The sequence below is a fragment of the Primulina huaijiensis genome, chromosome 8 (assembly GCF_012295235.1).
Source record: "Primulina huaijiensis isolate GDHJ02 chromosome 8, ASM1229523v2, whole genome shotgun sequence".
Taxonomy (NCBI): Eukaryota; Viridiplantae; Streptophyta; class Magnoliopsida; order Lamiales; family Gesneriaceae; genus Primulina; species Primulina huaijiensis.
The window spans coordinates 22037903-22064572 of record NC_133313.1 but is presented as its reverse complement, the minus strand read 5'-3'; the positions used below and the strand labels follow the sequence as shown (position 1 = coordinate 22064572).

The 26670-nt window shown below is 33.9% G+C and overlaps 4 protein-coding genes and 1 non-coding gene across 12 annotated transcripts; 1 reads left to right on the top strand and 4 right to left on the bottom strand.

Moving 5' to 3' along the window:
* Positions 1–56: 56 nt before the first annotated feature.
* Positions 57–3395, bottom strand: LOC140982685 (bZIP transcription factor 46-like). Of its 2 annotated transcripts, none has more exons than XM_073449328.1 (5): positions 3267–3395; positions 1666–2860; positions 1287–1358; positions 1140–1169; positions 57–437 (listed from the first exon to the last, which is right to left on the bottom strand). In XM_073449328.1, exons 2-5 carry the CDS (start codon positions 2737–2739, stop codon positions 360–362), a joined length of 1254 nt encoding a protein of 417 aa, XP_073305429.1. In that variant the 5' UTR covers positions 2740–2860; positions 3267–3395; the 3' UTR covers positions 57–359. The 2 variants fall into 2 exon arrangements, with proteins under 2 accessions (XP_073305429.1, XP_073305430.1); XM_073449329.1 differs by lacking the exon at positions 3267–3395 and adding an exon at positions 2977–3227.
* An 8453-nt stretch (positions 3396–11848) lies between these two features.
* TRNAR-CCU (transfer RNA arginine (anticodon CCU)) lies at positions 11849–11921 on the top strand. The gene has a single exon. It is a non-coding gene; the product is annotated as a tRNA-Arg (tRNA).
* Positions 11922–12795: 874 nt separating this feature from the next.
* On the bottom strand, positions 12796–13967 carry LOC140982974 (BRI1 kinase inhibitor 1-like). Its single transcript, XM_073449789.1, has one exon. It carries the CDS (start codon positions 13835–13837, stop codon positions 12947–12949), a length of 891 nt encoding a protein of 296 aa, XP_073305890.1. The 5' UTR covers positions 13838–13967; the 3' UTR covers positions 12796–12946.
* A 1607-nt stretch (positions 13968–15574) lies between these two features.
* Positions 15575–20480, bottom strand: LOC140982973 (probable protein phosphatase 2C 12). Of its 7 annotated transcripts, none has more exons than XM_073449782.1 (9): positions 20291–20480; positions 19602–19964; positions 18937–19108; positions 18493–18646; positions 18338–18401; positions 17570–17677; positions 16888–17013; positions 16561–16799; positions 15575–16335 (listed from the first exon to the last, which is right to left on the bottom strand). In XM_073449782.1, the coding sequence occupies exons 2-9, from the start codon at positions 19800–19802 to the stop codon at positions 16077–16079; spliced, it is 1323 nt and encodes a 440-aa protein (XP_073305883.1). In that variant the 5' UTR covers positions 19803–19964; positions 20291–20480; the 3' UTR covers positions 15575–16076. The 7 variants fall into 7 exon arrangements, with proteins under 7 accessions (XP_073305883.1, XP_073305884.1, XP_073305885.1 ...); XM_073449783.1 differs by having other exon boundaries at positions 19602–19951; XM_073449784.1 differs by having other exon boundaries at positions 19602–19931.
* Positions 20481–22687: 2207 nt separating this feature from the next.
* Positions 22688–25265, bottom strand: LOC140983547 (origin of replication complex subunit 2). The gene is made up of 6 exons (XM_073450634.1): positions 25052–25265; positions 24827–24933; positions 24574–24706; positions 24044–24338; positions 23282–23509; positions 22688–23196 (listed from the first exon to the last, which is right to left on the bottom strand). The coding sequence occupies exons 1-6, from the start codon at positions 25178–25180 to the stop codon at positions 23000–23002; spliced, it is 1089 nt and encodes a 362-aa protein (XP_073306735.1). The 5' UTR covers positions 25181–25265; the 3' UTR covers positions 22688–22999.
* Between the last annotated feature and the right edge of the window lie 1405 nt (positions 25266–26670).

Sequence of the window (26670 nt, the reverse complement as noted above, 5' to 3'; positions counted from 1 at the left end):
AAACCTTCCCTTGCAGACTCCCTTAATGTCAAATGAACTTGGCCTCGCCAACGGAATACAAGATAAAATATAAAACTTTCATTTCGAGCACGTTCATAGGTACCGTACAACCGAATAAATATACGTTCTACGTATAAGTGAAGACATAGCGACCGAATAAATATACGTTCCACGTATAAGTGAAGACATAGCGACGTCACCTTTGTGATCGTTGTAATAAGATGTACATTGAAGAGGGACGTATCGTCGCAAAATGGAGTACTTTTGTCTAGTTCCTTTTATCTACGGCTGCGACATTCTCCTATAGACTATTTTTGTCGACCTATATCACATTATAGTCGTTGATGCAGCAGCATCGTCTACCATGGGCCTGTATTCGTCCTTCGCAAGCATGGCCTCTTAGCCACATTCATCTGCTGGTTCGTCATCTCTCGAATCTATTGACATAAAACGAGACGTGAAAAAAGAAATAATTGCAACATTTTGGTTGATATTCTTTCTATGCAGCTACTACGGCGTGTACATACGGCGTGTATTCACTATTAGATATTCATTTGAGACACAAAAATGTTTTTTTCCTGTAATTGCATATTTTTTTTCATTGATACAAAAAATTAAATTGCCAAATAATTCGCTAAAAGTTCAAGAATATTGAAGGTGGTACTTTATTCTAACCCAAGGTTGATTTGACATAACTAGATTTTGATGTAGGCGCCACATATTAGATTTTAGGTTAAATTGTTTTGTTCTAACTATATTTGGTCATGTATATGATATCATTAACTTTTCCATTCTTTTTATTGCAACAAATAATTTCACCTATTTTCAATCAAAATGAAGGTTTTCAATCAAAATTCTAAATTTTCAGACTCATTAATCTATAATTATGATTTAGGAAGAAATTTATTTATATTGACATGATATGTTCATCGGTACGAAAAGTCATTTAAACAGATTTTTAACATGACACTTATTTAATTGTTTTGCTTATATGAGATTTTGTGGAGCGGAGTTTTGATAATTTTCCCTATATTTTACTCAAGATTTTGTTGTATCAACTATGCATCAAGTTATCGTGAATCATAGTACTTGTGTAGAATAATGTATGGTACTAGGATTAAAAGATGGATGATGAATACCAGACTCTTCTGCATTGCCTTCATGCCTGCCTGTGGAGCACAAATCCAAAAAAAAAAATGTATCAATATACAAGAATGAACATTAACAGTGAAATATATGTAATAAAGTAGCTAGAGTGATCAGTGCATAATCATTAATTTGTTTACCTGTTTCTTCTGCAGTTCTTGGTTTTCCTCCTTCAGTTTCGCCACTTCTTCTTCCAGTTCCCTCGTGTATGCCTTTCCAATTATCCATTCTTATAATGAGTTAACGAAGACTGTGCTATATATAAGACTTACTAGTAAAATAGTGAAGCAAAACCATATCAAAAGCCTCTTGAGTTATTTGAACCCATTGTTCGAGTTCGTAAATTTCAAGTTTGAGTGCTTATGGTATACTTTAGGTCGGGTCATATCTATTTATTTTGATTCAATATTATTTACTACTTTATCAAGCTCGAGTAATAGGAACTATGTGGCAACGTGAAATTATGTCAAAAGCATAAAAACTAGATTACATTGGCATCCATATGTTTGAACTTCTTACCTGCTTCCGAGCCCGTGATCTTGCCGCGGATTCTCTATTCTTGATCATTCTCCTTTGCCTCCTTTCAAGAACCTTCTCCACCGCGGCCATTTTCCTACCCCGTAAACTGCTGAACATGTACGGGGTTGGCGACACGGACGACGACATACCACCATTACCCTTTAAGTCGTCTGATGAAACTGCCGGTGATCCTGCCGAAAAACCAACACCATTATTTCCTAAACCATGAATTCCCAATCCTCCACCCTGTAAAACTGTATTCTGTGTCCCTGTATTGTTTATTTTCGGAGTTGTAATCCCCAGGATTCCGGCCATAGCACCTGGACTTCTCAACTGACCATTGCTTGTCACCACTGTGGGAGAATGAAGCAACTGCTGCAATTGCATTGGCTCCTGCTGACCCCCGAAATTTATATTCAATGGTAAATTAGCAGGTCGAATAGCAATCTGATTGCGGCTTTCCGCAATCCCAGCATTGATCGTGTTCAAATCTCCATTCCCATTTTCTCGCTGATTGTCAAATCTGAAATCCCAATTATTCGAAGGATCATTATTAGGCCTTCCAGTTACATGACCTTCATCCCTAACAACCCCGGCTTTAGCCAAGAAATCCTCAAGTGTCATCTCCCCTAATGTCGGCTCCCTCTGAGATCCACTAGCACCAACTCCTCCGCCACTCGATTCTATCCCCCCGCCACACTCCTTCAACATATCCTGCCAAACCTCATCTACCGTCTTTAGGCTCAGTGTCCGAGGAATAGTCAATGAACCCTGCCTCTGCAGACAACCAGCCCCAGCCCCTACTTCTTGGTCGCCCCCACTGCCACCACTACCAGTGATGGATCCGATGTTCTGATTTTCCTCCGCACTCCATATGTTTTTCAGAAACTCGTCCATGTTCATCGACCCAAAATCCTTCCCAAATCCCCCAACTGTGTTTTGGAACTCATCAAAAGTCAATGAATATACTGAGGTCTGCCGCGACAAAGGGAAACTAAACGGCGTCACTTCGCCGCCGTCTCCCTCCGCAGGCATTCTCTTTCCAAAATCCTTGAAGTTCAAATCGGTCTCCATTTCAAACTAGCTAGCTATACGAATATATGTGCGAAGCAAATTCAAACTCTTTTATTCCTGAACAAACACCAAGAATGACTGGAACCAATACCAGATCAGCCTTTCGTTAGCTCTATTCTTCCTGCATATACACCAAATTAAGATGCATGTAAAGGGTTACTGTCGATGATAGAAATTACGGAAAACCACGTAAAATCACTGCCATGGATCAATCTTCGAACATGAATTTGAAATTACAGCATCATTAACGTGCATGCAAATATAAGCGCATGTGTATCTCTAAGCAGCCCACCAAAAGAGGAAAACCAAGATCGAAACCAAAAACAAGAACCAAATGCTAGTTAGCCCACATGAATAATTATGCCCCAAAAGCAAAAGGGCACAAAGGTTTCATCTTTGACTTAAATTTCACTCATTTAGGCAATGGAAGAAGGCTTAATTAGGGAAAAAAGAAAAAAGTAACACACAGAAGATAAGGCAAAGATAGATTCTTTATCTTTTCCAAAAAAAGGAAAAACATTTTTTACCTGGTTTTCTTTGTGTATTTTCTTTAATTTAGGCCCAGCTAGAAACTGCCATGGGGTACTGACAAGTGTGACGCTGCTGCGGACTTTTCAAGCAAGAAGTGGGGATGGGGGGAATAATGGCAATAGCGTTGGCCACATGTGCTTATCATTATCTCCTTTTATGGAATATATTAATTTTGTGAAATTAATTTTACAAGAAAAAGAAAGGAATTAAGTTGGTCAAATCGACAAATAGTGACATAAGAAAATCGTATATTAGAAGGAATGGTCCCACTGGCCATTAATTCCTATTGCTAGAACGGTCGAAATGATAAATTAATACAAACCAAGTAATATGTCGTGATGATTTGTATTTTGTCAACATTTTAAATTTCGATCTAATTACAGCAAAATTACTCCCTCCTCCAACTCAAAAAAATAAAATAAAAAATAAAGAAAAATCAATAATACACATAAAAATTTTAAATAGTAAAGTTTAGTTTTTCACTACAAATACAAAATGGGAATGCTGCATACGATGGGCAGGCATGGTTGGTGTGAGATGGACAAATAAAATAATGATAATGATAAATGGTAAGGAGCGGTTGATGCGACCTTAGCAGAATGGGAAATGGGAAAGCGAATTAATCGACCGTCCACGTATGGCATTATCATTCAAGTGGAGCCTCATTTTATTAGCATTTGTCTTCTGTCATATAAATAAATTTTGGATAAGAAATTGTTTTTAACGTAGCATATGAATTAACTAGATATTATCAAAATATATTTGTTTCAAAACCATGATAATATGTTTGTCTTGCATCTTAGGAATCGGTAAAAAAAAAAGTATGTAATGATATGTTGGAAAATGTAAAAAATGGCATACATATGTTTTCGGAAAAAGTGATTAACGATAATTTATTTCATTTTGAGTTGAGTAATAGTATTTTATTCACATTAAAAAATTCGACATCAGAAACGACGATTTTGAGTTTATAAGTTTAATTATATAAAAATTGCTGAAGCACATAGTTGGGAGCATAGCATATTAACGAAGATGCTGCCCCAAAAAAAAAAAAGAAAAAGGAGCTGGGTTATTATTTTAACTTCATTGATATTTAAGTCAACTGGTTTGATACCCCGTCAAGATCCGGGTCATAGATGACCCGGGAGGATAATTGGATGGTCCAGATCAGAGACAATATGCCGGGTATGCCCTTAACTAGCCGGCATTTCTTTTCTTCCCGGGCAATCAAGAGCCCAGACCCTCATACAAGCACCTGGTTATCTTATCACCCGGGTTACATCGAGAATTGCACCACACTCGAGTGTAATGGATACGGGCTATCTAATCTGTCAGAACAACATGGGTTTGGAGTGTTCTAGAAATCATCAGAGGTTGGATGGCTTGACAAGAAGTCAACATCAAAAGCTATAAGTGGTAGGTATGCACGTAAATCGAGGTAATCCTAGATTTTTTTCCTATAAATAGCAGGTATTAATGTCATTTACAGATTCCGAAAACTCTTAACTCTCAAGCACACATATATTTTCCACATATATTGCTTGTGTTCTTCATCTTCAGACTGCTGACTTTAGCATCGGAGTGGCCATGCCGGACACCCCTCTGGCGCCCATTCACGAGTTCCTTTCTTGTTTGCAGGTGTTATTGAAGCCATTTCTACACTCAAATTCCCTAAACACTAAAATATTTTCTTTATCCGGTGGATTGCCATACAAGTTGTACCCGATTCACCCGGATTACATCATAGATGATTAATAAGTTTCATCTCAAAAACACGAATGAGTAGCTCTTTTGTACGCAGTTACTTCCAAATTACTCAAACAAATATGCAAAGACTCAACAGACCCTGCTCGATCGTGGCTCTTCTCTTTTTCTCAATCTCAATGCATGCAACGTTTTGACTTTGCATGNTATATAAGACCTGCGTTAGAAATATGCCTCTGGTAAAGCCAAAGCAACATATATATGTGTGTGTAATATTATGTTGACACCTGGTTTTCACATGGGTTACGTTAGCAGTAATGGTTGGCACGAGGCGAGGCCAGCAATATAGTTGTCATTCAACATGAAAAAAAAAATGTTTAATTTTTTGAGAGTTTAAAGTATTTCAAGTAGGTATTTGGTTTATAACTTGTAAATGTCATTTATAAGATTCAAGTGGGCTCTTAGCTCAAAATTATGATACTATGTCATACAAAATGTGGTACACTTCATGTGGAAATGTTATACATTTCATGCGGAAATGTGGTACTAAAAAAGTACCCAGAAACTGAACACAAAAAAAATCGACGGTTGGAGATTGAAGACCAATTTTCCGTTAAAAGAAAAACGACAGTGGAGCCAGCGATGATTGGCTTGTCCTCCGAAAATCGCTAGATACCAAAAGTGTAGCAAAACACGACAGTTGGCGCTGCATCGCGTGAGACATCTTCTTCAGTCAGCATCATAGACGTAATGCATGCGACATAATAGTTGATCTTCATACTCTTTAATTAAGTAAAATCAAATTCAAGCCGTTAATTAATTAAATAAAACACACACCGGACATTAATAGGTAATGTCAGACAGGACAGGCTTTGCCTAAACTTAGAAAAGTTTAACGGTAAATTTCAAAAAAAATACTTCTGCCAATATTTCAATTAAAATTCAGTACTTAGCCATTATTTTTTAGAAATCAGTACCTGACAAATCTACACATTTAGTTTTAACTACCCATAAAGCAAACTTTACATTTTTACCTTTTATTATTTAAATAAATATATTATTTTATCCACAAAAATTATATCATTTTTCTCCATTTAAAATATAATTTTAACAAAATATTGTTTCTCAATTATCATGGAATAAAAGTAAATACTTATTTTGACATACAAAGTACATATTATGGGGTTCCAGATACTTGATTTCGCTCTTTGAATACTCCAAATATATAAGAAAATATTATATTTTCGAGCATTCACCATAAATTCAGTAATTGTTGGTCCTTTCATGAAAAATGCATTAGGATGACTTATTCATGTCATTTTATTTTTTTTAAAAAAAACATAGATCATCACTCAACATGAAATAAGATTAAGTATTTATTTTGACCAACAAAATACATATTTTGGAGTTATAAATGCTTGATTTTACTCTTTGAATACTCCAAATGTGTAAGAAAATACTGGATCTTCGAGCTATCACAATAAATTCAATAATTATTGGTATTTTCATTGAAAATGCATTAAGATGACTTATTCATATCATCTAATTTTTGAAAAAATACAGTTTCTCACTCATTGTTGAATTAGAAAAATTACTTATTTTGATCAATAAAATACCTATTTTCGGGTTCCAAATATTTGATTTGGCTATTTGAATACTTCAAATGTGTAAGAAAATACTTAAGTTTCAAGTAATATTAAGTGACTTTTGATTGTGTCATTTGTGAAGTTAAAATGTGATACTTAAATTGGTACACAAAGTATCTAATTAGAGTATATAATACATGATTTTACCCTGTAAATACTCATATCCAATTATTTGAGGATGCCAAAATATAATTTGAAGTTAATATTAAGTGACACCGATGATGATATTCGTGAAGAAAAAATATGATACTTAAATTAATAAAAAGAATACATAATTCGAGTTCACAAACACTTGATTTTACCTTTTAAATACTCAAATTCGATTGAGTATGTCAAAATATATAATTCGAATATAATATTGAATATTTTTTGATGATGAGATTTGTGAATAAAAAACGTGCTACCTAAATTGGTACAAATAGTACCTAATTTGATTTCACATATACTTGATTTTACCCTTTTAAGACTCGATTTTGATTATTTTGGGATATAAAAAATATAGTTTCAAGTAATATTGAGTGACTTTTTATGTGTCATTTGTGAAGTCAAAATATGATACATAAATTAGTACAAAAAATATCTAATTCGAGTATATCAATACTTTATTTTACTCCCTAAATGACAAGTATTTTAATTTGAGTTTGGAAATACTTGATTTTGTAAATGAGATACTTAGAATATGTATTGAAATACTGGATATTCGAATAAGCAACGTAAGTTCATCAAATATTGGTATTTTTATGGAAGATACATTTGGATTATATATTCATATCATTTAATAATTAAAAAAAAACAAATTCTCAACTAAGCATGAAAATTTTAAAGTACTTAGTTTTACTTGTGAAGTACTTAATTTGAGTTTGCAAATAATTGATTTCGTAAATGAGAAACTCACAATATGTATTAAAATACTAGATATTCGAATAGGCAACATAAGTCCACCAAGTATTGATATTTCCATGGAATAAGCATTTGGATGACATATTCATATCATTTAATATTTTTTTATGTAAAAGTAAAAAAAAAATTCCCAACTAAGCATAAAAATTTTAAAGTATTTGTTTTTATTTGAGAAGTACCTAATTTGATATTGCAAATATTTAATTTGGTACATGAGATACTCATAATATGTAATAGAATACAGGATATTCGAATATGTAACGTAAGCTCACCAAGTGTTTATATTTCCTTGGAAGATGCATTTGGATGACATATTCATCTTATTTAATATTTTTTTTGTAAAAAAAAAAAACAAATTATCAACTAAGTACTGAAATTTTAAAATACTTATTTTTACGTGAGAAGTATCTAATGTGTATGTGATACCTAAATTAATACAAATAATGCCTAATACGAGTCCACAAATACTTGATTTTACCATTTAAAACTCAAATTCGATTATTTGATGATGTCAAAATATATAATTTGAAGTCAATATTGAGTTGCCTTTGATGATGAGATCCGTGAAATGAAAATGTGATACCTAAATTGTTACAAGTATTATATAATTAGATTCCACTGATAATTGATTTTACCCTTTGAAAACTCAAATTTGATAATAAGTATAATGAAATAATATTGATACATATAATGAATGATTACCATGATGAATAATGAACTATGTTTATTTATTTAAATGATATGAATAAGTATCCTAATGAATTTTCCATGGAAAGATTGCATTTTCGAATATCCAGTATTTTAATGCATATTGTGAGTATCTCATTTACGAAATCAAGTATTTGCAAACTCAAATTAGGTACTTCTCAAGTCAAACTAAGTACTTTAAAAATTTCATGATTATTTGAGAATTTTTTTACCAAAAAATATCAAATAAGATGAATATGTAATCCATGCTTAGTGATCAAGCAAAACTTTCATTGTAAAATTATTAGTAAAAATTAATAATATTCAAACTCGAAATAATCGCAAGTGCACGATGTCAAGTAATAATATAGTCATGGACTTTCAATAATCGCAAGTGCACGATGTCAAAATGTAATCCAAATGCATCTTGGATGGAATGCGAGCATTTAGTGAACTTACGTTGCATATTCGAATATCCAGTATTTTAATACTCATTCTGAGTATCTCATTTACCAAATCAAGTATTTTAAAATTAAAATTAGGTATTTCGCAAATAAAACTAAGTATTTGAAAAATTTCAATGCCTAGTTACGAATTTGTTTTTTTTAACAATAAGAAAAATAATTAAATGAAATGAACATGTCATCCAAATGCATCTTAGATGGAAATGCAAGCACTTGGTGAACTTACATTGCATATTCGAATATCAAGCATTTTAATACCCATTCTGAGTATCTCATTTACTAAATCAAGTATTTTAAAATTGAAATTATGTATTTCGCAAGTAAAAGTAAGTATTTGAAAAAGTTCAATGATTAGTTACGAATTTGTTTTTTTAACAATAAAAAAAATAATTAAATGAAATGTACATGTCATCCAAATGCATATTGGATGGAAATGCGAGCACTTGGTGAACTTACGTTGCATATTCGAATATCTAGTATTTTAATACCCATTCTGAGTATCTCATTTACCAAATCAAGTATTTTAAAATTGAAATTAGGTATTTCGCAAGTAAAACTAATTACTTCAAAAAGTTCAATGCTTAGTTTCGAATTTGTTTTTCTTTTAATAATTAAAAAAATATTTAAATGAAATGTACATGTCATCTAAATGCATGTTGGATAGAAATACGAGCACTTAGTGAACTTAAATTGTCTACTAGAATATCCAGTATTTTATTAATTTTTACGAGTATCTCAATTACCAAATCAAGTATTTAAAATTGAAATTAGGTATTTCGCAAGTAAAAGTAAGTACTTCAAAATGTTCAATGCTTAGTTGCGAATTTTTTTTAAATTAAAAAAATAATTAAATGAAATGAACATGTAATCCAAATGCATCTTGGATGGAATGCGAGCATTTGGTGAACATACGTTGCATATTCGAATATCCAGTATTTTAATACCCATTATGAGTATCTCATTTACCAAATCAAGTATTTTAAAATTGAAATTAGGTATTTCGCAAGTAAAACTAAGTACTTGAAAAAGTTCAATGCTTAGTTGCGGATTTGTTTTTTTAACAATAAAAAAATAATTAAATGAAATGAACATGTCATCCAAATGGATCTTGAATGGAAATGCGAGCATTTGGTGAACTTGCGTTGCATATTCGAATATTCAGTATTTTAATACACATTCTGAGTATTTCATTTACTAAATCAAGTATTTTAAAATTGAAATTAAGTATTTCGCAAGTAAAACTAAGTATTTCAAAAATTTCAATTAGTTGAGAATTTGTTTTTTTTTAAATAAAAAATATTTAAATTCAATTTACATGTCATTCAAATGCATTGGGAATGATGAGAGGAAAGAGAAGATGACCAACAAAAATTGGTATTTATATAATTTTTTATTAATTAAAAGGGTAAAAAGGTAAAAATACATAAAACATGTAGTAAAAGCTAAGTTGATATTTTGTCAGGTATTAAAATACAAAAAAAAACGGATAGATACTGAATCTTAAATAAATAATTGACAGATGTATTTTTCTCCAATTCACCCAAAGTTTAACCATTTGGCAGATTATTAATTAATGACGTGAGCAAGTATATTAGGTAGGATATTGTCCGGAAGCGAATAAAAAAGTATATTTATAAACAAAAACAAAAGAAAATATGTTTTACAAGTTTCGGCGTTAATTTTCGCCCACTAATATATTTAACTACAACATTGACTTTATTAGGTAGGATTAGCTCTCCCAACACACTCATCTCCGTGCATATGACTTGAATAATCCAAGACCTTAGCCCCTTACCAAATTCTCATATGTACGTACTATATATCATGGCTTCGTCTTCTTTAGTAGGTACTACAGCACTAAAATCTGCGGTGTGATGATGTCCTTGGAAGACAACCGAGGGTAAAATCTTAACGACCCTGATCTTTTAATAACACACACATGGTATATAATACTAGTAATAGTTACACACATCAACACTGTGGAAGAAGCAAGGGCTACTATTGGATCGGAGTTGAGACTGAAAAGGTCACTTGCATGGTATTCGAGATGTATTACATATTATGAACAAATGTAAATTGACATCTAAATCGAAATGAAGATTCAGACTTCATCATCTTATGAATTGGAAATGGAAATTAATCGTAAGAACAAGCTCTTGAACAATATCATTTTCAGCTTGAACCTCGTCACATTTGTCATCATCAACGGACACAATAACTGGAAACACAAACCGCTTTCAAATACAAAGTCTTTCCTTGAATGATATTTAGATATTTATTATCCATATTCTAACCTATCAATTGTAGGATTCATATCCATTAACCCTACAGTCCTACATGTTCAAGCATCAAATTGGTCATCCAACATCTCTCAATTGCAATAACTTCACAATTAAACTAGTACGCCACTTTCGCCCATATTCAAAACGAGCAACTGATATGCCGTCTCAGGTCCGGGTCCATGCCTGACTACTCTATAATAACTATTTCGTATTCGTAGGAGAAGAGCTTACTTTCCAGAATGCAGGATCATTCTCACAAAGTCCACGAGCGGTACGGTCTCCTCCAAAATCTGGTCATCCCAATCCACCCACGTATCACCACCTCCACCACCCACTTTCCCATTTACTTTCCCCGGCATCTCATCGTCGAAGTGTGACACAGCAGGCTTCCTCATAAAATCTGACCCATACGCCACCGTCTCCTCACTGCTCCTCACCGCCCCACGTCCGGCCGACCCGACATTTTATCGTAAATTTAATACGCTAACTTGAACTCTATGGAAAAGATAACAAGAGTGGTGATGCATTTAGGTTCTGTGAGATAAATTTTCTTCGGAAAGGGCCGATTGGCAGAGAATTCGACAGAGGAATTGAAGCCATTTTGATGATAAAGTAAAGAGGAAGAGAATTGATTTATTGTTTCACTATTTACACTTGAGATTATTCATTTTGTTCATCGTTTTGGGTACTGTGCGAAGCTAGCTAGGAGGAATGGAAGGTAAAAGACGATGAGAAGAGGTTTTGGTGGGCTGGATTTTGGATAACGGGTCACGAGTCTGGCCTTTCCAATTGCCAATCCGATCTGTTATAGTGGTCCATAGGATTGATAGGTAGTGCTATAAGATGGAACATATTTATAAGTTATTATATTACACTTGCCGTAGATTATTTATAGGCGCCTGTAGCTCAGTGGATAGAGCGTCTGTTTCCTAAGCAGAAAGTCGAAGGTTCGACCCCTTCCTGGCGCGATTTTCTTTTTCATTTCTGTATTTATTCTCTGTATATATATTACTACAATTCGGAAAAAATAAAATAAAAATCCCAAATCTGCCTAGTCCAAATATTAAAATAGTAAACTCTCTTTTGAGACATCACAAAATTGATTTTAAATCAACATTTTTATAACATACTCTTTAAAAATAAAATTCCCAATTTAAATAATTTTTCTTTATAAATTTAACTTGCATTTCGCTTTGTTAATTCATAGTTTTCAGTAAAGTAAAATAACTCGCAAGATTTTACTATTATGTGTTAAATCGAATGAATAAAAATTCACAAATCATACCAAAACTAATTAGAAAGTGAATGGATTACGTGAGGTGATTTTCATCGAAAAAGAAGTCAAGTCTCCTCCTGTATATGCAAATCTTCTCTTTTAATTTCTTAAGCTTTATCGAGCCCATTCAAATTCTCTTTTTGTGGGGCTTTATATCTTTTTAATTTTCTCGCAATCATATTTAATGAACTCATAGTGTTCAATTGAGGTTCACTATAATATTATTATGTTGTAATGTCGCCTTTATTTATTTATATTTATACATCGAAAGCTTAGCACTATCTTTTTTTGCATGTATTTGCCAGTAATACCATCTCCTCTGTCAAAGTTTCAGTCTACACAACTTTGAAGCAAACATATATTGGACAAACCTAAAAGAGTTGAGTTCTTCAAAAAATTTACCACTTTGATCACATGAACCCTTTTGTTTATTTTTTCATGTAGTAATGTTTTATATACATGTTTATTGGAAACCACAAAAGCTATGCGTGATCTCCAAAAATCACATACCAGATAATCATTAGGCTGTCGATTTGAATGATTTTGTCTTAATTTAAGGTTTGACAAAACTATGAAATTGGTATGAGACTACAAGCAAAGTATTCTAACTTGTTCGAATTTAGTACCTTACTTCTCCAATGGACTAAATATTAAACTTTGACGTACATATCACATGTTTAAACAAGGTAAATTTGGTACACACATATGGCCAATTACTTATTTCACAAGTATTGTTTCTTCTGCAGCAATGGATTTCTTGCAATGAGCGATTGCAGATTGAATTGCAGCCTGTAATTCTTCCATGGTACTGTCTCTTGCAGAAGGAGTGGGAGTTCCACTTGCCACCAAAAGGCCACTATTTGTAGGAGAATTTCTCATTGAAGCTGGTGCTGAGAATTCTCCTCTCCTGCCTCTGCTCAGTTCCTTGTTGTTTCTTAGCCGTAAATCCCCCGAAAATGAGGAGTAAGTTTGCCCGTGGAACTGAGGATTCATTCTCCTGTTTCTTAAAGAAAGAAATGGATTAATGAATCTCGTGTACCTTTTCACGACATTGCTTAAGTTGAATTTGAGATTCCTTTGCTGTTTTTGATCTGTTTCTTGACCACCCTTGTCATGTTTCTTCTCATCACACCTCTTTCTCCATTTCAAAATCGAGAAGGATCTTGGTTTCCTTCGTACCTGTACCCCTTCTTCTTGCAAGACACAGTTGCAACTTTCTTGGCAAGTACTGGGATTGATATGATCAATGCTGATGTATTCTTGGTCGGTGTGAGTATTGGAGCTGGAGTTATTTTCTCCGGAAAATCCATCGATTGGGAGCGTGAAACTGTCGAATGAATCATCGGTGGAGTAGCGCGGGAAGACAGGGAGATTAGAGAGGTAGTGCTGAGGAAGTAAATGGCCATGGAAGAAAATTTTATCTGCAGGTGATAAGTCAAATGAAGGGCTGGATTTGTTTCTACCCTGACCTTTCGACTGCGGATGGAGGGAGATTGTGAAGGAGAATTCATGGTTGGGAGAGGATGTTGGTGACAGTGGATTGAATGTTTTGGATTCATTAGGCCTCTCTTCTTCTGTATTTCTTTCGATTTCAGACTGTATTTCCATTGTGGCAAGTTTTGTCAGAGGGAGAGGGATAACGATATGTTTCTGTGTGGCGAGGGAGTTGGGGTGTACGGGGGCCGGGGAATTCTTTTGTATCTCTAAACTAATTATTACATCTTGAGTTATCAAAAGTATTTATAGAGCTGATCAGTAGTGAGCCATAAAGGGACAATCGTGCCCCTCAAATATATCTATTTCCCATATTATATAAAATGTATTTCACACCGATTAATTTAGAAAACTAGCATCGATCTTATGTATATACATACATACATAAAAAATCACAAGTTGAAGGGTCACAAACTTGAATAATGAGAAGGTTTGCACAAACGGGTTACAAGTCTTTTTCAGGTACGTTTCCAATTTATGAAGAATCTAAGGCTTTCGAGCTATCATGTTGCTCCCCGTCAAAATCCGGGGTGCGTGCGAAAGTGTACCCCTATTACTTATTTAATTTAAATTTTTTTATGATATATATTAGAATCCAATGATATTTTATGATATCAGCAAAAGATGCAAAATAATTCATCTTGTAACAAAAGATTTTCCCACGGTGCAGCAAGAATTCGCTTTTAAAATATTTCTTCGGACACCCTTTATTGTTCTGTTTAAACTTGTAAGAGAATATCAATACACAAAGTCAAAGATTTCTATAGCAAGTTATTTGTATATTATATTAAAACTAATTCAATAATAATATCTTCCATGTGAAGGTATTTGCAAATCCAATTCTTAGAATAATAATACTCGATTATTAAATTTGAACTAAACTCGAATCCAAACGTTAAGTGAAGTTTAACTCAAAGCTCCAATAATTTGACCTTCGGATTTCCAACCCGTTGAAAAACTCGAGCTCGATTTCAAATGTAAATAACTTAATCTTGAATCCTATGGTATAAAGTTGCAGTTTGGTAGGACACACACGTGTAGGCAGTGGTCCCATAGTCCAATGTAACATGAAAACTCATTGTTTGCTAGGTTACATCTCAATCATATAGGCATTATTTAAAAGGTAAGCAGGCTCCACTTAACCACTCAAAATATGCATTATTATTATTAGTATAATTCAAATATAAAAGAATGTGAAAAAGTGTCATTGCAAAGTTTTTGTCTTATGTCAAGTTTCTTGCTGGCATGTCTGTCCTTAAACTTTTCTGCGTCGAGGGATTTAAAAAAGAAAAATTAAAAAAAAAAAACAAGAAACACGAATTCAAGTGGCTAATAAAAAGATATGCCCATTGATAAAAGTTTAACCACCATTATTTATTTATCAACTAAAATATGTAAAATTGGGGAAACTTGAACTAACAAAATGATTGATTCATGTAAAAGCAGACTATCAGAATTATGAAGCGATAAAAGGCATTTTTTAGACTGGCGATCTCATGCATATGATGGACATCTCATTTTTTAAAAATATTTGCACATAAAATTTCAATTTACTAAAAATAAATTCAAAAGCTGCAAAGAACTTGACACAAGTATACAATACAAACAAACCAATCTTGCTAAAGAAAAAAAACCTAAAAACCACTCACAAAAGGCATCAAATAAACAAATATTTCAAGAAAGTGAAAAGTAAGGTTGAAAAAAATGTGAAGATGGCAAAAGAAGACCCACAAAATACATGTATAAGGTGCAACACATGAACAAATTTTCTTTTCTGAACTTATACCTTCCCCAGGTATGGAAGGGAAGGGAAGGGAAGGGAAGGGAACGAAAGAAAAGAACAAAACAATGTTAAATGATAATAACTCCAATCAAACTCTCGTGTGACAATATTACAATCGAATAGCTTTCACCTATAGTTTGACCTGAAGTGAAAGTATACAAGAAAATATATCCTGGGGATAAATGAGTTACGTCTAATTTTTTTTACAGTAGTTGTACATGAGGAGATTTAGTCCCTTTGATTCGAGAAAGGTATATCCACCAGATGATCCTCTGCTGTCAATGGTTCCGACTCAAGTCACTACAAAACTCATTAATCTCCATCTTCTAGTCCAAACCAAGCAAAAGTGAAAATATTATGTTGTGTCTCAAATATTCACACAAGGGTTCGATTTCCCTCACTGCTTATACGTAAAACACAAGAAAAATTTCTCTACTCGAACATGTTGGCCTTCTCAGTTATGGTCTGCTCGAAAAAGTATGTGGAATGAAACGAAGTGGTGAAGATTTACTATTCACTTCCACTACTATATCTAGAGCCAGCTGGTAAAACAGGAAAATCAGAAATGAATCAAGTTTCCCGATTTTTCAAATGCTCCACAGAATACAAGAATCGAGAATGCATACCTCCAGAAGGTCTTTTCCCTTCCATGGCTTCTTTCTTCTCTTGACAGGTCAAGCAAAGGAAGGGACCGTCCCAAGGCCGTAATTTTCTTGGGTCGGATGTTCCTGCATGTACGGATATACCTTCTCCAGGTTTTATTTCCACTTGGCAAACTGCGCACATGAATAACTTGAACATATTGCAGATTGGGTACTTCGAGTCCAACCTACAATCCAGTACAAACAAATGAAACCATCGAAATACCAGTAGGTGATGACAGATGTAGTTTTTCCCAAGATGTGGACATACACCAGGTGTTTTTATCTTACAACAAACGAGCTCAATGTGGTTACTATGTAGCTCCTATGAATCTCAAGAAAGTTCCATAGTTCAGATAATGTTGATACCCCTGGTGTATAGAATAGAAAGAGCTTAAACAGTACATAGATACCTTTTTGAAAGTGATGCTGATCCTTCCTCAAATAATTCCTCTACAACATCTGGCTCAAAAATTTCTTCCTTGTCAACCTGAGAAGATGATCCAGAAGGTTTTTTGCGAAACATAGACTTAAAGACTCCTTTCCCTTGCTTCTTTGGAGGTGGTTTTGGAGGATCAGGCTTCTCCGGAGGTTTTATGTCTACTACAATACATGTGGTATCATCTCGAAGGCCTTTCAACTGTACGGCTTCCTAAAAGAATGGGAGGGTACGATTGGCGCACCAAATATGGTCTATTAACACTGAAACAAAGTGAAAACTCGAGTTCTAAAAAAATTACTTGGACAATTTCTGATGCTGCAGCATCTGGTGGCATCCCTCGACAACACTCAGCAGCTGTTTCTGCAGATAATGCGTCCCAAACACCATCACTTGAGATAATAAGCCTGCCTCCGGTTGTTGATAACTGCAAATATAGCGGTTGTTATCATTTAAAAAAAAATTGTTCTCATTCACAATCGTAAACTAAGTCTCTTTAAAATTTCAAGAACAGATACAAAGAAAAATCTCCTGAACTTGCTTAATAGTAGTCTCCCATAAATAATTACAACCTAGGAAATAATAATTTTCTTTTTCTTTTCATAAATAATCTTCAGTTTACCAACTATTCTTGCTTTACTTAACCCATAGATTGTGTAACATTATCAAGACAAGAAATGAGTATTGTTATGAGGCAAACCAGATGGACATAACTTTTGATCCCATGATTCAATCCACTGAAAAGCTTATAGTCACGTAGAAATTTGTAGATTCTCATTACATTTAATTGACGGTAACCAAATAAAATCTCGAACAACTTTGTTGTTAGAATGTGAATAAGCTTACATTGCCTTTTTTCAACAATTCTAATCACTATATATCAAAAGTCATTTGAAAACTATATTTTTTACATTTTTTCAAAGACCTATTGAAAATGTTTGAAGTTTCAATTCTGGATAAACAACATTTTCTTCAAAACGAACCTTCACTTGCTTTACATAAGGAACTGGAACTATGAATTCTCCAACATCCATATCTCCAATAGATCGTGAAAGACACAATCCACCAGGCCAACATCTCAACGGACCAATCTACAATGAACCAATGTACAGATAATAAATCTACTATTAAAATTAAAAAATATATGTATAAAATTAAAAGAAATGTCAGATACAATAATTAAAGGTACTAGGTGCGCACTAGCATAATGTGTAAGGCTGTCACACTCATTATTAAGGTAAGGGACACTAGACCATAAAGATTAAAACTAGATAATGAAGAAAATCACATCAAATCATCCAAAACATACTCTGCAAACCATTCAACAATAATGAAACAAATGTTCCAAGATTTATGTGAAAATGAATGAGATTACATTGTATTTCACATTGAATTCCCAAATCCCATGAACTTTATCGATGAATGTAACATGAACCGAAGAGGGAAGCATGTGAAAGTTCTAAAATTGCCGCGTAAATGCCAACAAAAGCAAGATAATAATTTCAGTTAAAGCATCCATATGAGTCGTATCCACACCATAACAAACAATGTATTTTTATCAAGCAGTTCGTAGCATATGTCTCTGTAGAACCATGACAAGTAGTTCTGAGTCTTCGGACATTAAAAGTGATGATAAATTCCATGCATATTTTACTATGAGTAAAATCATTTCACTGTCAAATATAAAATCGCTGGGCTCTCTGGCAATTAATGTGAAACCAATAATGAATTTACTTTTAGAAGAATAATACCTCTGTGCCACCTCCAGTATTAAGCCGCCCAACTTCACCTCCGCTAGATGTTATTCTTTCCCTCCTATTTAAGAAAAAAATCAAAGAATTGATGCGCTTTTTTAAGGAAAATATAATCCAGTCTACTTGTATAGCCTAGAACAAAAATCACTTACTCTTCTTCACTGCATTCAAGCCTATGATCTGCTGACAGATAATATATGTCCCCCTCACTGGATTCAAGTATGGCGCGAGAATCACCAACTGAAGCAACTGTTACAATCCATCCTTCTATTATTACAAAGGTTACTGTTGTGCCCGAAGTTTGTGCTGATAGATTAACAGACCAATAATTAGCCGTCGTTTGCATGAGAGAAAGACCAAACGCTGTGTTAAATTTCAAATGACAGGTCGGAAGAGAAGTGAAAGGTGGAAACTACATACAAAATTTTTGAGAAAGAATGCTCAAGCCTCAAACAAGCATAATTTTAACTAAAACTTCATGTTATAACAATATAGACCTAAACAAAATTCCTCCAACATCACAGGCGCAAAAGAAACCAGGTTCTTTTTGCATCAGGTGCAAGTGTTCATGAATGCTGGTTCTGAAACAGCTTTACCTTTTTCCTGGAAATCACTATCTGTTTTCACAAACCCAGCAACCAAAGCCCTGGGTAATGCCGAGATCCATTCATTACTGTTAAGATCTGGTGGAATAGCATGCAAAATGTTGGTCAATAGATTCTCTTTGGAATATATAGCAGCCGCAGATCCATTGTGGCCATCAAATAACTGTAGGAAAGAATGTGGAAACAATAATACCCATACAAAGAAAGTAAATGGTCCATGAGAATGCCTGATAAGATTTTGGATCCCTTGGTAACAAAGACAGAAGAAACATTATTCTGAGGGATAAAGAAAAGGATTCAACTGTCTTTATTAAAAGATTAGAGAAATCCACCCCCCAATCCCAATAAGCACACATAACTTTAATTATTCACAAAGTTATCAGAAGAGATAAGCGACTGACATCCATTATTCACGTTTCTCACTCCCATCGGTACCAATTTTCCTCAGGAAAATAGAAAAGGTGTCATTATCGCCTACATTATCCATCAACTAGGAAATTTCTCAGTACCAAGTACCTACAAAGCTTTGCAGTAAATGCCAACATTCACAAAATGAAAAATAAGGCTAACTGTGGCGTTTCACATCAATTATCCAATAAGATGCTCAAATAGCATTGACACATTAAATATAAAGTAAAACAAGAAGAACTACGTACCGCAAAAACTGAATACGTGGTGACTCCATCACCTAACACCCGTTCACATTCGGTCTTAATAAACGTCAAGTCCTCGCCCTTCTTGCTCTGATTGGCCTGACCATGTGAGATTTCAGGCCTCTCAATCTTCTCGTTGGCTAATTCCCGCTTTAATAAAACAGATAATGGGACTGTATGATGGTCATCCCTCTTGGACAACATTGCCACTCGCACAATTCAACCCCAAGAACACTAGAAATTCAGATTTTGGTTTTTCATCCTTTTCTCCTTTCAAAAAAATAACTTTTCAGCAAATCAATGCCTTCTTGCTTTGTTATCGTCTCTTCCAATCTATCCAATAAACAAAAATCCTAAACAGAAAAACTTAGAGAAATAGCAAGTCAACAAGATATCATGAACGCAGAAACTATAGCAATAATCATATTAAAAGGACAGTTTTTTAATCCATGTCTCACATATTCCATAATTAGAAACAACGTACCAAGATCCTCTTGAATTTAACATAAATAAAACCAACACAAACAATTAAGAACAAAGATAGCAATATAATCCAAGATTAACGGATAAATATCCACTTCCAACACAATGTAGACAGAACGGAGGCTTAAAACGTCGAAACAGAGAGAGCCTGCCAAAAACAGACAGAAAACCATAAAAAAAAACTCCGGAAAGAAAAAAGAGAAACATACAGAACAGGCAATAATTGCGAAATTTTCTGTCGGGCTATAGTCATCAAGAAACGCAGATCCCGGCATGGGCCTCGAACGATGCCAGATAATCGATAATTGTGCGTTTTTCTCTGCCAAAAAGAGAAAGGAAAGAGAATGTAAATGGTAGGGGCGTTTGTCCGGCTATTTTCCCCGTTTTCTTGAATTTTAATATATATAAATATATATTAAACAAATATATGTATGTATTTCAGTGTAATGAAAACGAATAATATTGTAAAGCTGTGGAAATTTGTTGCTTTTTGTTCGGCGTCAAGAAAGCTGGAATCCAGCTGTGAACAAGAGCGTGTGCGCTCGCTCTATTTTCTTAATTATAATGTTATATTAGTATTTTAATATATATTTTTATAATTAATTTGATTTACATTAAAATATAGATAATATCATATTTTTTAAAAATAATGAAGTTTCAAATGATTATATTTAAATAATGAGTAAGTCTATTGTGAGACGGTCTCACGAAGTTTTATGTGTGAGACGAGTCAATCTTACCGATATTCACAATAAAAAGTAATACTCTTAGCATAAAAAGTAATATTTTTTCATGGATGACCCAAATACAATATTCGACCCACGAAATTGATCCGTGAGAGCGTCTCACAAGAGTTTTGTGTTAAATAATATCATATGATAATTATAAAAATTAATGAAAGATTAAATTATAATTTTAAATAATAAAAAGAAAGAAAAAAATGGATGTATAAAAATGAAATTTGAAATAATGAAATTAAAAAAAAAGGAAAAGATAAATATAAGTGGGCTTGTAGAAGTTTTTTTTCAACATATTTGTATATTTTTTATGAATTAAATTAATAGGCAAATTGAGCCAAACCAATATAATTTTCCATGTCTCAAGTAGGATTCGTACAATCGATCATTTAAGAGTCAAGACGAACTCACATTTCTTGACCGAAATCATGTTGTTCAGATAAACCATACATCGGTTTTAAACTCGTTATTTGTTGGACTCACATTTTCGGACCAAAGCAGCGTGTGCAGTGGACGAGCGATTTGACACATAGATCGTTATCCAGGGATCCAATAATTCATTCATTCAATCAGTGAGCAGTAAATCAGTAACCAGTCAAGATCCGGTAATTCTATAAATTCAATATGAAGTACAATATGACTAATAAAATGATAAATACATAATATGATGCAATAGATACAAAAAATCGATAGTTATGAAATTTTACGGTCAATTTCAGGTCAAATGTCAAAGGCTGTGATTGAAGAAATCGGCAAGAAACCTCACAGTATAAATCATAATATAGAAATCCTCACAGTAGAAATCCCCCCACTTGGAACCTTTTAAAAATCATTTTTATTTAAAACTTGTACCGGATAGTTTGGTTAAAACTTTAAAAACTCTAACAATTAAAATAAATGTCCAAAATTAGAAGAAAAAAAATAAATAGGAATGCCTAAAAAAAGTGCATAAGTGATCGATCGTTGAAATTTCGATCATTAGCGCGTGAAATTCATGTGTCGACGTGCCGATATGTGGAGAAGCTCTGGCGGCCACACGCGGCCGAAAATTTTATGGTGGTTTGATCTTGGTCTGATCTACATCTTTTATGTTTTATATGTTTTCAAATTTGAGCCGGAACAATAACAGGTTTTGAAAAATTAGAATAATTGTCAAGCTCATTTTGGAAAAAAGAAGAGGAAAACCAAAGAAGATGAACCTAATAATCAAGCCATGTTCTAAGATGAGATTGAGACATCTGATGCACTTTTGTCCAAGAAACAGAAAGAAAGTGGGTGGATTCTGAAATTTGGGTGTTCGTTCCATATGAGACCAAATAAAGAACGGTTTGAAACCTTTGAAGAAGGTGATGGAGGTCGAGTGATCATGGGAAACAACAGAATTCAAATTCATGGGTATCAGGTCCACTAAACTTAGAATGAAGGATGGACTCTGCAGAACTATGACTGAAGTTCGATATGNTATATAACTGAATGAGGAATCCTAAGTATCAGTTCAGGTGCTCTAGTCATAGTGAAGGTTATAAAAAATAGAGGCCTATATGTCTTGCAAGGTAACACCATTATTCCCACTGTTAGTTTAGTTGTAGAAAAAGACATGACTAAATTGTGGCATCTTAGACTTGGTCACGTAAGACAAAACAAAAAGGTGAGGCGTTTAAAAGTTTTAAACAATGGAAAGCTTAGGTAGAAAAATCAAACCGGGAAGAGATTTAAGACACTGAGAACTGATAATGAACTAGAGCACCTTGACTATGAGTTTACAGATTTTGTAAAGATCAAGGGATAGCACAAAACAGTAAGACACATGCCTCAATAGAATGATACTGCAGAATGTATAAATAGAACAATACTTGAAAGAGTTTGATGTATGCTCAATCATGCTAACTTAGGTAAGAATTTTGGGGAGAAGTCGTACATCTAATCAATAGAAGTCCTTCTACAACATTAAATTTCAAAGCACCCAAAAAAGTCCTTATATGATGATTAATACAATACAGTATTATGGAACCAGTGCAAATAATGCAGTTTTGATCAAAAGCATGACTTCATCCAGCACAAAAGCTCACGTGCTTCAAGACTTGAAACTCCTTCAGAATGATACTGGATTACTACTCCTATCCTGGTGTCTAAAATTCCGGATCCAATTTGATGGTCATGAAAAATGCCAAGGAACTTTTATTAGCTCATCTCTTTAACGAGTTTTTCAAGTGCTTCACTTGTGAGAGGAATGTATAAGCAATCTTCACCATCTGAATTTCTTTTATTTTTGACCAATTCATGGTCTTTGAATTCTGTCAAATGAGCATTCAGAGTAATCTGACTGCTCACCATAAAGCGTTCACGACATATTGTGTAAAGATTATTGAAAGGCATCCCTGGGAAGAGGAACAAACAATTATTGGTTTGACAAGGAAAAAATGACTAATTTCAATTAAACAAGTGTTTGATGTGAACACTTGCCTTCTTCATCAGGATGGGACAGCTGATGGTTGGCCAGAACTTTAAAAACGCTCTGAGCATTGGGTGTTAAACTCTGTAAGACTATTGAAGCAGTCTTCACATTTTGCGCACTGCCACTGTGTGCGAGTATCAAAGGGAAGAACATTCCTTCAACCTTGTAAGGTGCATAAGTAGGAACATGGAACCAGTACCAATTGAACTGCGTTTGAACCATTTTCTTGTCCCACACTGGAAAAAGAATTATAATATACTTAGAACAGGGACTCACATGATATGTACATAATAGAATGTTGAAAAACAAAAAATCCTAATAAATCATAATTTGCTTCCTTGGTTTTCTTTTCACCTTCATACACCCCAATATGACCCAGACTCCAGATTTAATGATCAATTCCTGTGAAACCAACTACTACACCAATGGACTGATTTTATGTTCAGTCATTGGCTTTAAAATGGTTTTTTTTTCCGAAACAGGCTTTATATTGGTTTTGGTATTAGGAAAAAGATACCAGAATTAAAATTCAGGGATCAAAACAATTTCTCAGTGAATATAGACTTTCACATAGCATTGAAAGAGAAACCATCTACAACCTGAGACAATGAAACTTTCTACAAAACAGCTGGAACAAAAAATAAACGATGCAGAAACTCAAGTAAGCCATTAAGTTTGAAGCTCTCAATAAGGTAAAGAAAAGTCACATGTCCGCAGCCATGGCAAAACTATCTAGTACTAGATAATTAGTAATGATCAGATGAACTTACAGAGAGTTGCATTCACATGATCAATGGAAGCAACCATACGGATATGAGAACAACCTGCAATCCTCGCAAGATATTGTTGAGTCTCGGAATCACGAAGGCCAGGTCCATCTATATTGTTAACTATGATACACACAAAGCATTCATCACTTCCTAAATGTGGTCCATCGAGAAATGAAATAAGGTCATCCATGGAGCGAGTATTAAATGGTTGCTGGTTTTTAGGATGCTTTCTCGAAGTATTTTTTTGCAGCATTTTCAATTGATCCCACAGGAGTTCAGCTAAAGTTGCCACAGCCTACATATTGCACATCAATGAACTGGTGAGCATCAAAAGGAAACTGATTTTGTCTACACCATTGTATGACTTTTCTTGATTAAAATCTTTGCAATTCTACAGATGTTTATAGTCACTACATAAGGAACTAGAAGCCGAGCATCTTATTATGATCACAAGTTATGACAAACAAGTTGTGAGAGAACAAGTACCCGAACGATGGCTGATACAAAAATTCTGAGATTAAAATCCATACCTGTTTGAGATTGACTGATTGAAGATATCCATTGATTACAATAACAGAATAATCCCTCAACGTTGTTGTTGCGAAATCCTCTATCAATGCTTTCTTTGACCCAAACCCATACATCAAAAGCCCAAATCCACACCTTTTATACAGAAGTTGAGAGGTTTGGGTTAGTATACTCAAATATTCAAAAAGGAAGCACCCTCAAGAAAAATGCCACAACTTTGGAAAAGCAGGATATATCAAAATCTAGTGAGAGTACCTCAATACAAAAACCCATTCTTTGTACGAATCCTTATAACTGTGTACTAAATTACTAATTTCTTTCTCGTGCTTCTGATCAATCTTAGCATATGCTTCTCTTAGCTCCTGCAAACATAATGGAAATTCTAATTCTTTCTGTGGTTTATTCAAATCTCAGAATAAATGACATGGTAGGTTAACAATATTTATGTCAGCCAGCTCAACATGATATTAAACAAAAGACCTGTTCGTCCACGAGATTGATATCTGAAACTTTGCGCGCAGATTTTTTACCCGAGCTGCGTAGTTCTTTAGCTAAAAAGTAGTTTCTCGAGAACCCAAAATCATCCTCTTCCATGTCATTTGATGCCATACAGCGAGTCCAAAAGCGTGCCCAAATTATTTTCCGCACGTTTCAACTTTTAAGTTTACAGATCAGATTCCAGTTCAAGAAAGTGAGAGCACTTGAAGGAAAGCAGCTCAACCTGAAATTGTTTAACCTCAATTATGCTCCTCAAACTCAATCAAACCATTTTATGGTAATCGGAAATTATGACAGCCCAACCACAACCAAAGGAGCATGTGACTAGGATCTCATTCCACCAATCAGTGCAATCTAAATCACTACCTCGAGATTTCGATAAATTTTCCCAAAATGACAGTTAATTTTGAAGTTATTTCTATCTAATCTAGCATAATAAAAGCAAACAAATTAACGTCAAAGTAATTAAATATTGTATTGCAACATATTACCTTATGAGAAGATCAGAGAAAGGAGGGTAGCTCGCAGACAAAGGCCATCCATGGCGGTGGCGGTGAGGTTGAAAAGGAGGGAGAACCCTACGAACAGGGTAAACTACAAGTGTATTTGTGGCGGGAAACACTGTGTTATATGATTTGATTAATTCACTACAAAAATATAATTTATTCGTTTTCAACTTGGCTTCTTTTCGCTTGGAAAAAGGGTTCTGCCAAAAAAAAAAAAAAAAAAAAAAAAAAAAAAAAAAAAAAAAAAAAAAAAAAAAACAGAAAACCATAAAAAAAAACTCCGGAAAGAAAAAAGAGAAACAAAAATCAATGCCTTCTTGCTTTGTTATCGTCTATTCCAATTGATCCAATAAACAAAAATCCTAAACAGAAAAACTTAGAGAAATAGCAAGTCAACAAGATATCATAACACAGAAACTATAGCAATAATAATATTAAAAGGACAGTTTTTTAATCCATGTCTCACATATTCCATAATTAGAAACAACGTACCAAGATCCTCTTGAAGTTAACACACATAAAACCAACACAAACAATTAAGAACAAAGATAGCAATATAATCCAAGATTAACGGATAAACATACACTTCCAACACAATGTAGACAGCACAGATAATCGATAATTGTGCGTTTTTCTTGTCAAAAAGAGAAAGGAAAGAGAATGTAAATGGTAGGGGCGTCTGTCCGGCTACTTTCCCTGTTTTCCCTGTTGTTGGCGTTATGGGCCTTACCTAGGCTTTTTAGGGTCCAAAACTGAGCCCTGATTTGATGTCTTCCCACTAGAATTGGCTCAAATTTTCTTATTTGATCTCTTCAGATTTGATTAATCTCTTTTGAGATATAATAAACAACAATAATTTGTAGAATTTAAACAAAAAGAAAAGAAAAATCTACCACCTCCAATTCGTTTTCTCGGATCATATTTGTACTCAAAAGTGATTTATTTGGATTTTCTTAACATATATATTTGGATTTCAAAAAAAAAAAAAGGATTAATAATATTACAGATTTAGCCTAATAAAATTTTGATTTGACCAAATCCAAAATTGAATCAGAAAAATAAAACCAGTAAGAGGGATGCCCACTAAGACAAGCC